Source organism: Lactuca sativa, chromosome 6, assembly GCF_002870075.4.
Source record: "Lactuca sativa cultivar Salinas chromosome 6, Lsat_Salinas_v11, whole genome shotgun sequence".
Taxonomy (NCBI): Eukaryota; Viridiplantae; Streptophyta; class Magnoliopsida; order Asterales; family Asteraceae; genus Lactuca; species Lactuca sativa.
Genome location: NC_056628.2, coordinates 203,368,614 through 203,386,738, shown reverse-complemented (window position 1 = coordinate 203,386,738; position 18,125 = coordinate 203,368,614). Strand labels below are relative to the sequence as shown.

The 18,125-nt window shown below is 33.8% G+C and overlaps 1 protein-coding gene across 1 annotated transcript; it reads right to left on the bottom strand.

Annotated features, from left to right (window-relative positions):
- Positions 1-17,209: 17,209 nt before the first annotated feature.
- On the bottom strand, positions 17,210-17,829 carry LOC111914173 (calcium-binding protein CP1). The gene has a single exon (XM_023909930.3). It carries the CDS (start codon positions 17,761-17,763, stop codon positions 17,320-17,322), a length of 444 nt encoding a protein of 147 aa, XP_023765698.1. The 5' UTR covers positions 17,764-17,829; the 3' UTR covers positions 17,210-17,319.
- Between the last annotated feature and the right edge of the window lie 296 nt (positions 17,830-18,125).

Genomic DNA, 18,125 nt, shown 5'->3' with positions numbered 1-18,125 from the left:
CCAATTAATTCTTGACTAATATTAATTAAACAATATGATTTCTCCTTTAATATATTATTCTCATAATATATTAATAAATCATATTTAATCCTTTCTCTCCATAATTCATCCTATCAAGTTGCTTTGGTGAAGGCAACCCAAAAGGACCATGCACCATCGGGTCAAGTACATACCAAAATAGTTATGGACTTAGACACTAATCCAACATACTATGACTTTCCTTCTTATGACTTTAGCTAAAAATCAACTGATCTTATCACAATCTTTTTACGTTGTACTCTTTATTCACAATTGGTTTTATATTTTATAAATTCATCTCTTTCATCCAAAGTCAGATTTTCATGAATTTTATATTGTTGGAATTACGTCGTCATGTAATTTCCGATTATGTAAAAACGTTCATTTGTCGGCACGACTTTTCGCACACTTATTTTCTAGCATTTTGGTCTAACACCTCATAGTTTTACAACGATGTAAGGACGTAAATACATATATTTATTAATATTCTGCAAACATTGCATTCTTGTACTCTTTCATTCCCTTTGTTTAAACTAATTTTTAACAACGGTCAGTGATGTACTTTCCTCAGTTGTTACACCAAGCACGCAAATTACCCAACCTGCATGGACCATTCATGTAATTTACTATTTAGAGTAAATTAAACAAATGGTCCATATGGCTTGGGATAATTTATATGTTTGGTTCCTAAATTATTTTTTTAACTCAGAAGGTCCCTACAGTTTGTTTTTGTTACGTGTTTGGTCCTTGTCTTACCTAAAAAGACTATTTTGTCCTTGAGTTTTTAATTTATTTAAATAAGGTGGAGTAAGTAAGGTAAGGTAAGGTGAAGTGGAAGTCAGGTTGGGGGTGTCTTTATTTAAATAAATTAAAAATAAAGGGCAAAATAATCTTTTTAGGTAAGACAGGGACCAAGCGTACAACAAAAACAAACAATAAGGAGCTACAAGTTAAAAAAATAAATTAAGGACCAAACGTGCAAATTACCCCAAACCATAGAGACCATTCATGTAATTTACTCTACTATTTATTTATTTATAAAGTTCAAGGAAAGTGAATTAAAAATTAACATAGGTAAAATACATAAGCTAGGGATAAATTGCTAATTTAAACTAAAACCTAGTATTTGACCAAAGTTGACTTGGCTAATTCTTGTAAGGACCATTGTGTTAAGATCCATGCTAAGGAGGGACTGGATATGAAATATTATGGAAAAAAATTAATTGGATGTATTTTAGACATGACTTGAAAGTTGTAGGGTGTAAATAATATATATTTTAAAAACTAGTCGTGAAGCTCCACCTCTCTTTTCTATTTGACCTTAAAATCGAATTGGACAAGATGAGAAGGAAGCTTGGATGATTTTGAGAGAATAGAGATGGAATCAAAGAGCATTTGAGGTAGAGAAGCTAATGCTGCACTAGGAAGATGTTGGAAGGAACAAATCACTCTCATCTCTTCTTCATATTCTTCACCTAGTTCAATCTAAGGTTTGGGTTAAAATCTCATATATTCAAAAAGTCATAACACGATTGTTTAGTTGTTATTTCTATTGATTTTTGACTTATAGATCAGAAGTATAATCCCATATTTCTCATTCATTGAGTAATATTTGAGCTATAATGAATTTGGGAATTATCAAACTCCATTAATAGTATATTTCAGATTCTAAGGTCTATATATGAATTCGATATTAATTTGAAGCTTAAATGACATTTTGAAACTAACTTGAAGCTAAGGAATCAATCCATTGATTTTCAATTATGGATTGATCTAGCTTTAAGAGTTTGAAAACACGTTTAAACATTACAAGGGTTGATTTATCAACGCAAAGTAAAGATCAAGCGGTGATGATTTGAGTTAACAATCTATGATCAGAAATGAAAGCTTATATTGTTGGTTATTTCCATAACCAAAACATAAAATGCGAAAGCTTTAGATCTTAATTTCGAATCTATCAAAAGAAAACTTTAAACCTTAAAGAATGATTACATACCTGATGCATTATGATTTTCGGATCTGAAGACTGGGATGAGTTTTAAGAAAAGATAGCAAAGGGTGACTCAATGTTTGTCATAGTTCAATGGAGCGTGTATGGTTAACCGACACATCGAATAGGTGACTGTAACAATGAGGGAATCATGTACATTTGCATGGTTATTCACACCCGCTTTGTGATCCTCGGCATCCCAGTGACAAACTTGAGGGGCATATCGAGATTTAAACATGTCATTGAAAAGTTCAATGAATCTCAAAAAGAACTAGGAATTTTTCAATACATTTAAAACTTAATTTTTTTTCCGTTTTTCATGAGGGGCGTACCGAAGTCTATTCCATGAAATGGCACATCATACTAAAATGTAAAAGTATCCCGATATGGATTGATAACCATTTTGGCATCTAATAAAATCAGATTCTTAATAAAAATGATCTCCAAAATATCTGACTTCCTATAGTTTAGCATATAGCCTTTTTTTTATATATAGATATCTCAAAATCCATTTGGTTGCTTTCTTATGATCCAAACTTGGGTTGCGTAGATATTTGCCCAAAACCAAAAAGACAAATTTACTCCCACTTAATTTGTGGTACACAAAATCATCTACTGTATTTTCCTCAAAACCAAAGGAGATAATAAATTGATGAAAAATGTGGTACCATGCATAGGATGTCCAAAGTTGAGGTTGTTGAGTTTGTGTATTCAAAATAGGAGATTGAATAACATTGTCAATCATTTATTCAAACTCTGCATACTATCGAAAGCAATAATAGGAATCAAGATTGATTCCTCCTTAAGGACAATGTTTTAATCTTGTTTCTCCCCCAAACTCAACATCCTTAAAGAATATTGCTCTATCCAAAATGCAAGGTCAATATCCATGCACTTGAGAACTAACATAATGTCCTCATTCCATTCCTTAAAGTTAATCTCATTGATTACATGGATCATAAATGTGATCAATGTTAGCTGATATAATACCATAATTAAAACATAATCAAATCTATTTTTATGCTCATTAATCCATAAACTGTAATCAATAAATTCAATTTGTGACATCTTTATAAGGTATCAACACAACATTAATATCAAGTCAATTAACACAACATTAATACTAACTTGCAAGAGATATCCTTGTTTTATAGATAAACATTGACAATATGGAACGACCCGTCTCCGGTATGATGATTCCATGGTATTTACTTTGAAGTTTGAAAGAGGGACTCGGCGAGTTCATAGCCGGACTCGCCGAGTAGGGACGAGATTTCGAGCACGTGTTAGCTGGCGACTCGGCGAGTCCATATTCTGGACTCGACGAGTCTGTCTGTCTGTGAGAAACCCTAAATCCCCGGGTTGCCCACTATTTAAGCCACCTTATAGCCCCCAATCTCGCCTCCTTCACCCTCAGAGAGCTGTGAGAAAACCCTAATGCGTTCTTGAGTGATTTAAGAGATCTTGTGTGCATTTGTGAAGGCTTGAAGAAGGAGAAGAAGAAAGGAGCAAGGAGAAGAGTTGTAGAGCAAAGATTCAAGGGAAAACCATAGTTCTTTGAGGTATTCTTCGGATTTCCTTCCCTTTTATGCTTTAAAACCCCATTAGAACTCTTCTAGATCTAGTTGATGCTTTTCTCAAGCCTTATGTTGATATGGAAGCCCTTTTATGTCGAGATATCCTTAGATCTGTCCATTTAGGAGTTGTAGAGCCCAGATCTATTGCCTTTTTGGAGCTATTTTGCATAATAACCCTAGATCTACCCTTTTAAGTGCCTTTTTAGCCTTTATCCCCTTTTTCATGTGTTTGTACACGTAAAGTTGGAAACTTTACGTGGTAAATCAGCTTATTGGACTCAGATCTATCATTTGTATGTAATGGATTCAAGCATAATCGAGTGTAGAATAGTTGCATGGTTGTGACTCGGCGAGTCGGAAGAACGACTCGGCGAGTCGAGTCGCGAGTCCCCGATTTCTTCCTTTTGAGCGGTGTCGAGTGGGACCAGTGAGTAGTGGAGTGGACTCAGCGAGTTCGAGGGTAGACTCAGTAATGGAGGGACTCGGCGAGTTGTTCTTATAACTCGGCGAGTCCAAGGCAATCTTCTTAAGCTCAAGAACAACTCGTCAAGTTGTTCATATGACTCGGCGAGTCGGATGAAGATTGTCTGAGTTCTTGGATCGAGAGGGTACTCGTCAAGTCGATGTCATACTCGACGAGTAGCCACGAGTAGGATTGAGAAGTGAGATTAGAGACTCGGCGAGTTGGCGGCCCAACTCGGCGAGTCAGGTCAACTGTGGGTTAACTTTGACCGAGAGTTGACTTTGACCAAGGGTAAAAGAGTCATTTTACCCAGTGCAGTGTTTAGTATTTGATTGAGTGTGTTTATGGACTTGTAGCCGGGGAGATACCGGAGCAACAGCAGTTAGCCCTCAGAGCCATTCACTCAGCAACCAGTTCACGAGGTGAGTTTCCTTCCAGTAGGAACGGGTCTAAGGCCACAATGCCGGCCCGTTTAGCTAGCAGTAGTTTTCGGATGTTGATCTGATACAGTAGTTAGTATGTTTGATGCCTTCGTGGCTCAGACAGGATTTATGTGTTATGTGTTCCGGGCTACGGCCCGATGTAGTATGCAGTATATGTGAGTTTATGCCAGTTGATATGTTATGATATGCTGTGTTCAGTCAGCTTCGGACTTCGGTCCGATGGAGGGGCAAGGCCCCAGTCAGTTAGCTTCGGACTTCGGTCCGATGGAGGGGACAAGGTCCCAGACAGTTAGCTTCGGACTTCGGTCCGATGGAGGGGACAAGGTCCCAGACAGTCAGCTTCGGACTTCGGTCCGATGGAGGGGGCAAGGCCCTAGTCAGTTAGCTTCGGACTTCGGTCCGATGTAGGGGACAAGGTCCCAGTCAGTCAGCTTCGGACTTCGGTTCAATGGAGGGGGCAAGGCCCCAGTATGTGCTTGATATGTTATTGTATGGTATGTGGTAGTTTGGGGGAGCTCACTAAGCTTCGTGCTTACAGTTTCAGTTTTGGTTTCAGGTACTTCCGCAAGCAAAGGGAAGAGCTCGGGATGATAGCATCGCACACACCACAGCTTCAGCTTTTATCCTGGGAGTTGATTCAGTTTTTGATTTAGATATGATACAGTTTTTCCCTCACAGTGTTTTTATTATGTTTGAGATACATCACGTATGGTTTTATGATATGACACTCAGATTATGGTTTTTGGTTATGTTGAGAAATGAAATTTTTGGGTCGTATTTTTGGGTCGTTTCACAATAAATCATGTCAATTAACATGTCTCTCTTTGGATTGACTTATTAATCACATTGAACCAAAAAAATCGTCACATGTTTATCACCACATATATGTTTATTCAGCCAAATATCAGTCTATATTTGGGTCGGCAAATACCCGCATTAATAAACACATAAACTATAAATTTTGACAATAATAATTGACAATATATCATATCAATTAATAAACCCCTATTTTCATTGACTTATTAATGACATGTAACCTAAAAATTATCGTATATTTATCACCAATATGTGTTTATCCGACCAAATATTAACCTACCTTTGGGTCGGTTAATATCCGCATTAATAAACACATAAATCATGATATTTAGATTCATCGTAAATTAATTTTCACAAAAGAGATCACTTTGGTGAAATATTGTGTCAATTAATTAACCTTTAAAATAAATAATGTGTCATAACTAAATTTATTGACATCCTGAAATATTTATCAAATTGTGATATTGTGTATACCTTTAGAACGAATACAGTTCCATAAACAATATGATATAAATCTTTAAAAATTTACAACCAAATCGATAAATAGATGTCACTTTAGTAACAATATTATATTAATCACCAACCAAAACATAATATTTATAATCCAATCGATCCGAAGAACAACAAGAAGATTTGTTGTAGCAAATACATCCATGGAACATATGAAATTCCAAAATTGCATTAAAATGCTTGAACTTAGAAAAAAATAAAAAATAAATAAACCGTAATGTCGCACAATTGAATATGCATTGGTTTAGTTCAAAAGCTATAAGCCGTTAAAATTTTCAAAATAAGCATCGACCCTCTCAAATTAATATATAACTAGATTATGCTTCTTTGAATCATTAACTTAAACAAATGCATAATCTAAAAGATATATTGAAAAGTTGTTAAACTTAAAGCATGTAACCATTGTGTTAGGGGCACTCTAAGTAATTGTATAGTCTTTTGCCAATAGTTTTAAATATATACTCATACCACAAACTAAGTTTTTACTCCAAAGAAAATCAAATTTGCAATGATTAAATATTACATGCCAACATTAATTGTACAAGTTGAACATATTAAAATAGCTAGCCAATTTATTAGAGCAATTTCATACACAATTAACGAGATTTAAACTAAGATTTAAACACAAATCCAATTCTGGCCATATATAATACAGTTACAATAAACACAACGATACACTTTCATCAACCAGAAAATTCTATTAAACTTATTAAAACTTAAATGATTTTTTTTTACTCAAATTGGATAAACGAATGAACCCTTCAACTTTATCTACATAATATGGTTTTAAAAAAAAAAAAAAAAGACCAGATGAAGGGGTATGTGGCACGTCTTAAAAATAAATAAGACAAGAGAATTACATCTCTAGTGAATAATAAAATACCAAAATCTTGTGTGTAATAGAATAGAAGCACTTTACATTCTCTTTATCCAACAAAACCTACGCCATGCAAAAGTTTAATAGATGGTGTAATGAAGTCAAATGCTATGACCTAAACATGTAGTATCTTTCTGAACTAATTGGAGAATAAAAAAAATATACAACTGAAGCAACCAAAGGGTAAGATCAATCAACAACCTTACCACCAGATAAGCATATATTTGTGTAAAAAAATAAAAGAACACGTAAATTAATCCAGACCTCAAGAACGGAACAAAACAAAAAAAACATATTTTAGTTGCTTGCTTTCTCTCTACGTCGGTCAATAAACTATATCATATAATGAAATGAAGAAAAATGCAATCTTGATGTAGGGAGTGGAAACAGGTATGTTTATGTTCCTGAAATCTTAAACAAACATTTTCTTGTAGCAAATTCAAGTATAACCTGATACCAATTGTTGGTTATTTCCATAACCAAAACATAAAATGCGGAAACTTTAGATCTTAATCTCGAATCTGTCAAAAGAAAACTTTAAACTTTAAAGAACGATTACATACCTGATGCATTATGATTTCGGATCTGAAGATTGTGATGAGTTTTCCAATTAATCTCAATACCACCTCTAAGAACCCTCACCAATGATACTCACAAATTTGTTTATGTAATTTTGTGTATCTTGACAGGGACGGCCCAACTACATGGGCAAGTTGGGCTTAGGCCCAGAGGCATCAAAAAAATGGGGCATATTTTTTATGCAGCAAGTCATAATATATATATATATATATATATATATATATATATATATATATATATATATATATATATATATGTAATTTTGGCCCAAAAATTAAACTCAATTACTCCAATAGTCCAATCCAATAATAAACAACGTTAGGGGCATCACCGATTCAGCGATTCTTGACTCTTGAGCGCCAAGTTGAGTAGCGTAATCGTCAATTGAACGCAGTCGGGAGATCGAGGAGACGGTCAACCATCGTTCAAATTGTCACACCCCCGAACCAGGCGGCGGAAACGTCCAGGGGCTGTTGTGACTCAATTGAATACCATAACATTGAATATATATGAAACATAACAACATTCGTCACCATGCATTAATATAGTACAACCAGTAGCGTTTACATGAAATACATTGTTTAAACATTACATTCCCAAAAATAAATTGTTCGACTCGTACATAAACAAACTGCAAGCCATCACTGAATATGATTTCCTTTGATTCACTGGTTCCCTAAGAATACAAGTATTTTGAAAAACGTCAACATATGAAATGTTGGTGAGTTCATAAGTAGTGTTTTGAAATCCAATGTTTCGTATTGTTTGAAAAATCACCAGAAAATCCGATATTTTCTGAAAATAGTATAGTCAAAAAGATGTGAAGATCCATAGGTATGCTTGTTTGTTTCTATACTTGTAAAAAAATTGTTCGTTAAAATTGTATGCATTTCGAATCCGATATGTATTGAGAAACCTAGGAAAACCCGATGTTTTCCTAATCCTTTGAGTTCCATTAAGTTGCGTTGAAACCATTACAAAAATAGTAGTCTCATTCCCAGGCGATGTTGGATTATTTTTGAGCATGATTAATTACTACAAACCCGCATTACACAAACGCCTAGTTTATAGCTATACTAACGATCCCGAAGGCGTCGTCCGTACTAATCACGTTATCCAGCCGCCCTGACTACGTGTCGCCCCACATCCGAAGAGAAAGAGGACACGAAGACCTCGATGACTCTATTAGCCGGTTGGGGATAAAATGTGTACGAGGGGTCCCCGACCCGCCTCGCAAAAATATGTAGACTTTACTAGCAATACCAAAGGACCCTTGGGGACCAGTGGTATACAAGCCATTGAAAGTCCCTCTACGTTGTGCCAAGTCGGTGAAACCCAACACTTCGTAGAAAAAAAATGTCTTCGGGCCTTAAGATCAGGTCATTGGGCTAGCTAGGCCCAACAAACAAGATTTTACACTTTTGGGGCCCAAAGATGGTGCGTAGACGTCTGTGCACACTCGTATGTAAGTTGAGTTCCCAAACGTTATTTGTATGTATCGTAGTGTCGCCATGTTAGTAGTTTTGGATTTTCATTGGTTCGAGACCGAACCAATTCGTTTTACAACGATTTTGGTATTGTAGTGTATTGTATTTCGTCGATAGTCGCGGTACCATTGTTCGATCAAATTGCATGTATTGAATTAGCCTTGAAAGTTTTCTGTTTGCAGCCCCTCATTGTTTGTAAACTTTACTTTTTCAACCCTTTAGTTAAATACTTTCCGGTTTGGTCCTTAAATCAATTTTCTTGACATTTTAACACCAAAAATTATTGAAATTAATATTTTTCAACATATTTTTCAATGAAAACAGTTTAAGTCCCTGAAAATGTAGTTTTCTCGGTTATAACCCTTCTTTTTCGCAACTTTGACAATTTTGGCCCAAATTGTAAAATTTTTGCAACTTTGGTCCTTTTTAAATTTAAAAAGCATTTTAAACCTTTAAAAAGGACTTGAAACACTTATAGTCCACTGTTTTACAGAAAAATACAGTTTTGGCCCTCCAAAACAGAAAATCTCGCATAATGGGCCTCATTGGGCCGAAAATGTCATTTTTAGCCCATTAAGCTTGAAATTTATGTTTTTAATCCTCTAAATGAGTAAATTTCCAGAATTTGTTTTATTGAAACTGTTTTGGCACACCTCATCCATCAGAATTCGTGATATGTCAATTTGGACCCTTAATTTTGTATTTTTCACATTTTAGGCCCAAAATTTGTGTTTTTAGCCCAAAGAAAATTGTTACTAAACTACTTAGCCATTTTTCTTGAAACACTTTGTATGTAGAAACATATTTGATGCAAAAATCATTTAACATAAGATATATCTCGGTTTTGAGGGGTTTTATGGCTAGATCCAACATTTTAGCACACAAAAGCATACATGTAAGCATGGAAATCATACAAGGCATACAAAACACATATAGATCTACACTTTCACTTGTATCCCCCCCCCCCCCCACAAAACTCATAAAAACAGAAAATAGGGGGTATGAAGCTCACCTTGTTTGAAGCTTTCGGTTTTTGAGGAAAAGATGGAAGAAAGATGAAGTGATTTTTGGCCTTAGCACCCTTTGATGAAGATCTCGAGTTTGAGATGGTTCTAGGATGCAAGATCACGATTTTTGCATAGATTAGGAAAGGATTTTGATAAAACAAAGAATTTAATTCATAGATCCAAGCATAATCTTACCTTAGATGAAGAATTTTGTGGAAATTTCCTCTTGAATGCTTCCTAAAACTCGAGATTTTTGAGTGGAGAGGGAGGGATGTTCTTGAGTGATCTAGAGAGAATTTGTGAGAGATTTGTGAATGTGTGTGTGTGTGTTTCGGTCGAGAGTGAGAGAGAGGAGAGAAGAGAAGTGATTTTGAGGTGATGTGCATGGAGGTATGTGAGATATTTTTCATGGAAGTCCTTTGGTTAATTATGAGGTGTCACTTGAAAGTCAACTCTTCCTTGGATTTGGGCCTTGGGCCGAGAATTTGAAAGGGAAAAAGAAGAATTTGGGCCTTTGCCCCTAAGCCCAATATTAGAGTTAATTTGGGTGAATTTTCTCATAAAAGAATATAGTATGATTTTTCCATTTTTGTTGAACTAGTTTAGGGTATTCATGGATCAAAGCTTTCAATTCATTTCATTCTAGGCCCAACATGGCCCAAAATGTTGAAATAAATTAGTGTGGGTCCAATTAGAGCCCAATTAGGGTTCTAAGCCCTTGATAGTCAAATTGGAAGCTTATTGGTCCATTTGGATCCAATAAGGAAGTTCTAGTCCAAGGTGTACCTAAACAAGAACTTCTAGGGTTTCCAATTGTTTGATGACTATTTGTAGTACTTGTATAATGTATTTGATTGAAGTTTTTGAAGTCATAATCATAGGTGTCAATCATGTCCTTAAGTTTTTGATTCACATTGACTTGAGTGTATGGATTACATGACACAAAATTTCCAGTTGTGACACAAATCGATTCAACGTATTTGTTGTGTGGTTTGATTTGTCAATTCTCATTCCTTCCTCTCAATTTCTTATTCAATCTTCTTCTCAATTTATTATTCAATCTTCTCTAAAACTTTTGTCTATACGTTCAATCGATCTTTCAACATCTGATTTTTTATTTCTAATTACTGAGTTCGACAACAAACGAAAGGCGGAAGGGAACGAAGTAATCAAACACAACTTGTGATTGGAGACACAATCCGATTGCGATTTCTATTCTTCATTCTCATAAACTCGAATTTTGGGTGAGTTTTCTTCAATTGACTATGATTTTGCTAAACTAGTAAACTTTTAGCCATCAATCATTGTTTCTTTGTTCTTAATATATTTAATTGAATATTGTTATTTGTTGTTTGAGTTGCAGACTTGGAAATTAGAATTTTCTATTGTTTTCAAATAGAAAAGACAAAACTTCAAAAATGGTCCATGTGGTTTCCGAAAATATCAAGTTTGGTCCCTAAGTTCAAAAAACCTCACGGATCGTCCCTGTGGTTTCAAAACTTTTAACATTTGGTCCTTCCGCTAACTCCGTTTCTATTTAGTCGTTAAGTCAGGGGCAATTTTGTCATTTCACTACACAGGGACCATTTATGAGGTTTTTAATTACTTTTTTTTTAAATAAATAAATATATAATATTTAATATGCAAGGGGTCCCACCCTCTCCCTCTCTCTCTCTCTCTTTCTCTCTCTTCCAAGTGCATCGCTATTGGTATTTCCCTTTCAATTTTTTCCCTAAAAAACTAGACTGCCATACACCCCTCTCCTTACTGCCTTCTCACATTCATTCAATCGAGTACCTTCCACCTCTAACAACCAAAAAACTATAGGGGTGAGAACATTGGTTTGTACATGGGGTGAATTAGAATTAGGTTTTTGGGTTTCAATCGATGCATCAAATGGCGCCATGGACAAAATGAAGCAAAATTCTGCAAATTATAGCAGGCGCGAAGTACACACACACCTTCTGTGTGTTTTCTTCTCATGTATACCTCAGAGATCCTCAAATCATGAAGGTCCATCTCTGTAAACATACGCCAATCTCTCCATGATTTCCACTGCAAATTATCTGAGTGTGTTAGGGTTACTACTCAAGAATATGGGGTTAATAGGGACAACTGACATTGACATTTTTGCTGAGATATCTAGCATTCAAATCCTAAGCTTTGCGAACAACGATTTCGGAGGATCGTTTCTTGATGTGAAGAAATTGATATGTTGAGGAGTATTTATTTATCGAATAAAAACTTTTCGGGGGTGATTGGGAACAATTTTTTTTGCTGGAATGAGTTCGATGGCGAAAATTGAAGTTTAGAGCAAGAAATTTAGTGGCTGGATTCCTGAATCGCTTATAGAGATAGTGGATTTTGAACATGAAAGTTTGATTTTTCCACTGATTCGACTAAGTGGGTTTGTGAGGGAGTTTGGTGGGTTTTTTGTTCAACTAGTGAAATGAAGAAGATAACAGGCGATGAAATATCACTTGTTTGTGTTTTGTGTTTGATGATGAATAGGGAGGAGAGATTCTTGAATATAAGAGGCATCTTAAATACCAGATCTTCTTTTGGGTAGAGAATTAAGTGCAGGGAGATAAGAGCACGAGAGAGAGAGAGAGAGAGAGATAGAGAGAGAGAGAGGGTGGGACCCCTTGTATATTAAATATTATACATTTATTTAGTTTTTTAAAAAAAATAATAATTAAAAACCTCATAAATGGTCCCTGTGTAGTGATATGACAAAATTGCCCCTGACTTGAGGGCTAAATGGTAACGGAGTTAGCCGGAAGGACCAAATGTTAAAAGTTTTGAAACCACAGGGACGATCCGTGAGGTTTTTTGAACTTATGGACTAAACTTGATATTTTCGGAAACCACAGGGACCATTTTTGAAGTTTTGTCAATAGAAAATGAAGTGAACGATAGTTTCTGAATTCTCTTCTCAGTTTTCATCTTTGCTCTTCAACTGATTAGGGTAAGTTCTCAACTTTTCTTCAAATGATTTTTTTTTCTGTTTGAACACCAAACTTGTTGGCTGCTGCATCAATCTGTCAACTCTAAATATGGTTTTTACCGTTTGTTTTAGGAGTTAGGAATTTTTTTTCTTACCTGTTGGATCTGCTGGATTACAATAAAAAAAAAAGTAAATCTTTTGTTTCTGAAACAAATAAAAGCATCAAATTCTACTGTTGGTATATGGGATTTATTGCTTACTTCAGGTATAGTTTCTGATTACTATGGTCTATGGTTTGTTTATGATACAAATTTCTGAATTACTTTTCTAAAGTTTTGTTCTTGTTTCTGTGATGTGAATCAGGACTAGGGACTTGGGAGGCTGATTTTTGTTTATTTTGAAATCTTGAAATCTACTGTTTTGTATTTTAGTCTCTTGAAAGGTATATATATTTATTTCATTGTAGTGTTATTAGTCATTAGTTATTGAAAATGGATTTGTATTTCTGATTGTATGTTTTATTTTTCAGATTATCGGCATCTTCAAAGTGGGAAATAAAAACGAAAACTTTGGTCAGGTTGTATCTTTCTTTGCTTAGCTTTTATAACTAGAATTATTGATTTTTTTTCTTTGCTTAGCTTTTATAACTAGATTTGCTGATTTTTAAATATGTTTCCCCGAAAACAATCATTGGGTGCTCAAAATAGAAAACGAAAAAGAAAAGAACAAGAAGAGGCTAATCAATTAAGAGGGTCTTTGAATAAATATTTTGTTAGAAATCAAAATTCTAATGATCCGGTTAATAATTTTAATGTTCCACCTAGTACTTCCAATGATTCGGTTGATATTTTCAATGATTTTGAAAAAAATGATATTTTTTATAAAGATAAACCAAGTGATTTTAATATTTTTGATCCTAGAGTATGGGATGATTTACTAATAGAAAAAATGCCAAATAGAGAAGTTGATACCAACATAATTTTTCCAAAAGATTCACTTGGTAGACATTTTTCATTTGATTTTTTCATTCGGAAATTAAGAAATAGTGTTTCTTTTGATAGAAAATGGTTAGTGTATTCAAAAGAACTTGATAAAGTTTTTTGTTTTTGTTGTAAGTTGTTTAAAATCATTCGAACTAAAACTAGTTTGGCAACCGAATGAATTAAGGACTGGAAGCATCTTAGTGAAACATTAAAACAACAAGAAAATAGTTCCGATCATATGGATAATTTAAGAACGTGGAATGAAACGCGAATTAGGTTAAATAAAAACGAAACAATTGACCAAGAAATTCAAGAAATGAAAAAAAAAAGATACCGAACATTGGAAAGAAGTTATGGTTAGAATTATTTCTGTTGTAAAATGTTTAACAAAAAAGAACTTAGCTTTTCGTGGTACAAATGAAAAAATTTATGAAAACTCAAATGGCAATTTTTTAAGTGCAACTGAATCAATTGCGGAGTGAGATCCGGTAATGAAAGAACATTTTCGAATGATTCAAGACAAAGAAACACATAATCATTATCTTATTCATAAAATTCAAAATGAATTAATTGAAATGTTAGCATCCGAGGTAAAATGTGCAATTATAAAAAAAATCAAAAAGGCAAAATATTTTTCTGTAATTCTTAATTGCACTCCGGATGCTAGTCACCAAGAACAAATGACTTTGATTATAAGATGTGTAGATTTGGAAAGTGTTCCATTTAAAGTTGAAGAGTTTTTTTTTAAAGTTTTTAATTGTAGAAGATACATCCGGTCTAGGTCTTTTTATTGTTTTACAAGATGCCCTAAAATCTCTTGATTTGGATATTAATTATATTCGTGGTCAAGGGTATGATAATGGGGCAAATATAAAAGGTAAACACCAAGGTGTTCAAAAACGATTGCTTGATATAAATAATAGAGCTTTTTATATGCCTTGTGAATGTCATAGTTTAAATTTGGTTTTGTGTGATATGGCAAATTCTTGCCAAAAGGCAAAAACGGTTTTTTGGTACATGTCAAACGATTTATAATGTTTTTTTCTAATTCAACCAAAAGATGGAGTGTTTTACTTGAGTTTGTTGATGATCTAACACTTAAGTCATTATCAGGTACTCGTTGGAAAAGTCATATTGAATGTGTTAAAGCAATATCAACACAATTTTATCAAATAAGAAAAGCTTTAAAAAAATTATCTATAATAAGTGATAATGGACAAGTGTGTAGATATGCTGATTCATCAGTAAATGGTGAATTTTCTAGTTTTGAATTTACTTTAAGTTTAATTATATGGTATGATATTTTGTACAGAATTAATTTGGTAAGCAAAAAGTTACAATCCAAAGAAATGCTTCTTGATGTTGCTGTAAAAAATTTAGAGGGGTTAATTAATTATTTTGAAGGATATGGGGAAAGTGAGTTTGACTTTGCTATTAGTGAAGCAAAAGAAATAGCAAATAGTGTTAAAGTTAAACCCGAATTTCCTAAAAAACGCAATAAAAAAAGAAAAATACATTTTGATGAAATTCTAAATACCGAAAGAGAACACCAATCTTCTCAAGAAGCATATAAAAGGGATTATTTTTTATTCTTGTTGATATGGCTCTTGTTCAATTGAAAAGTAGATTTGAACAAATGCAATATTTTGAATCGATATTTGGTTTTTTGTTTGATGGCTCCAAATTAGTTTCTTTAGTTAATGATGAATTAATAAAATGTTGTTTAAATCTTGAGTCCAATTTGAAAAACGGGGAAAATTATGATATTAATGGAGATGGTTTATTCATTCAGTTAAAAATTTTGCAGAAAATGTTACCGGATAAAGCATACAAAAGTGGAAGTCCTTGGACATCTATTCAAATAATGGAGTATGCAAGAAGAATGGATATGTTCCCTAATGTGTTGGTTGCATATAGGATATTGTTGACGGTGCCGGTTACGGTTGCTTCCACGGAAAGAAGTTTTTCAAAGTTGAAGCTTTTGAAACCATATCTCCGAAGTACAATGACTCAAGAAAGATTGAATGGATTAGCCATTTTAAGTATTGAAAGTGATTTTTTAAAAAATATTGATTATTGTAAATTAAGAGACGTTTTCGCTTCAAAAAAATGCGCGAAGACATCATTTTAGGTGATTTTTTGTATATTTTGTTTGTATTATTTGTTTGATTATAAAAATCACTGCATTCTTTATATTAGAAATTATTGCATTTGTTTGATTCTATGTTTTTGTTATTGCACGGTACACATATAAGGGCATAATTTTTTTATCTCACCCCGGGTAGTAAAAAAACAATGGACCGGCCCTGTATCTTGATTTGCTCCTCATCACATGTATTTATAGATGGAGATAAACCCTAAAGTGAGAGATGGAAATGATCTTGAAGATCTTGAGACAAATCGGGAACTCAACCCATAAGTTAAGTTAATATTCTATAAATCGGTCCATCAACAATTTATATTCTTACCATAATAATTGGATTTAATAATATATCGTATATATTTATGAAATGGTTTCATAATTATCCAACAAATGGATTCTGTTTATTCAAACATGTTGAGTCATCACACTTGATCCTCACATCCATCTATAATAATATTTTTTAATGGTTTGGAACTTTATTGAAACATTATGTGAATCAATTATAAGTATACAAAGAACAAAAGACATGTCGAAAATGTTTGTTTGCAAGTTAACTTCATATTTTCAACATGTTTGGTGTATGTCTTTCCTAATTTGACTTAACTTCTCACTTAAGTCTCTTCTTCTTTTTGTGGTAATATATCAGATCGCCGTTTAAGATAAGTAATTTGAATTTAACAACATAAAGTTTCACTTAAATCGAGTAACATCTCAAACCAACCTCCAAAATGTTATATACAATCAATATTCTATACTTCACCTTGTTTCGATATTTTTATTTCAAGCAAAGATTTATATTAGATCTTGACATTTTGTCTTTTATCTTAATACAAATATTACCAACAAAGGTATCAATCCGGAAAACCTTCATGAAAATATATGTGGTGTTCTTCGTGTTCTACTTCTACATATGGTGGTGGGCCTCGTGGCAGTGTAATAAGCCCAATATAATTTTGTTTCAAGAGCGGCATGCCGGCATATAAATTGTAACTTTTTACAGCTAAATGAATCAATTAGCTATTTATATGTTGATCAAACACGAGTTTATGTCTCAATAAAAAAATAACTAAATTTTTTATTTAACTTGGAATTTGATTAATTCCTAGTTAGAATCTATCAAACAAATTTAATTTTAATATAGGGAATATATTCGATAATAAAAAGTCTTTTGCTTTTGCGAGAAAGAAGAGAAGAGCAAAATTGTCACCAAGTAGTATAAAATCCCAAATCCTCTTCCAAAATTACAATTTTACAGAAATGGGATAGTTCTTACCTAAATTACAAGCCTAGTTTGGAATTGATTCTCAAGGAATTTGATATAACTGCTTTTAATTTTCAGAACATAACAACAAAAAATATGAACCTCAGGTGAAGAAACTTCAATTTCAATTAATGATTTCAGTCTTACTGCAGAGAAATACAACAAACCGATAAGCACAGAGACCTATATTTTTGTTCGCATCGCTATCGACATCTTTATCAAACTGCCAATATCTTGAGAAATTCGTCGAATGTGATACCGTCGGCACCACCGTCTACGGCGCCCAATCCAAGCATCGAGTTGATTTCATCGTCATTAACATCAAATCCGGCCGAACTGAGATAACTCGTAAGATCTCCATACCCTACCTTTCCGTCACCGTCTCTGTCCATGGTCTTAAACACATCCGCCATCACGCCGCCGCTACCGCTGTTATCACTTCTCAATACTTTCTCGAACTCATCGTACTCAACGTAACCGTCCTTGTTAGAATCGGCCACCGTCATCATGGTGGCGATGACCTCGTCGTCGGCGTCTGCATAAGATGTTTTCAGATCTTCACGGCTGATCTTTCCGTCATGATCGGTGTCGAGCACCTCAAATGCAGATCGTAGGTTAGAGATATTCCTCGCCTGCCAAAGGGAAGTTCCGGTTGGACACATAGTAGCGTTATTTTTGTGTGTGAAAATAAAGAGAGTGCTTTTAGTTTTTATGGTTTAAAACACAAATGGAGATTCTTTGTATTTATAGGCGGGATCGCGTCGTTTTGCCAAGTAATTGCTTTTCTGTTTTCTCTTTAAGAAATGGAGATTTTTGTATTTACTAGTTCTTATATTAATAGTTACTTTGCGTATTTTATTATTTAATTATATAAAAAAAAAGGACTTAATGATCACACGATTTGATGAAAATCTTATAAAAAGTCATGAACTTTGTTTATAACTTAATTCTACTTACTTTTGTTATTCAAAACTAAAGAAAACAATTGAAAATAAGCATTTATGTTATAAAAAAAATAAAAGTC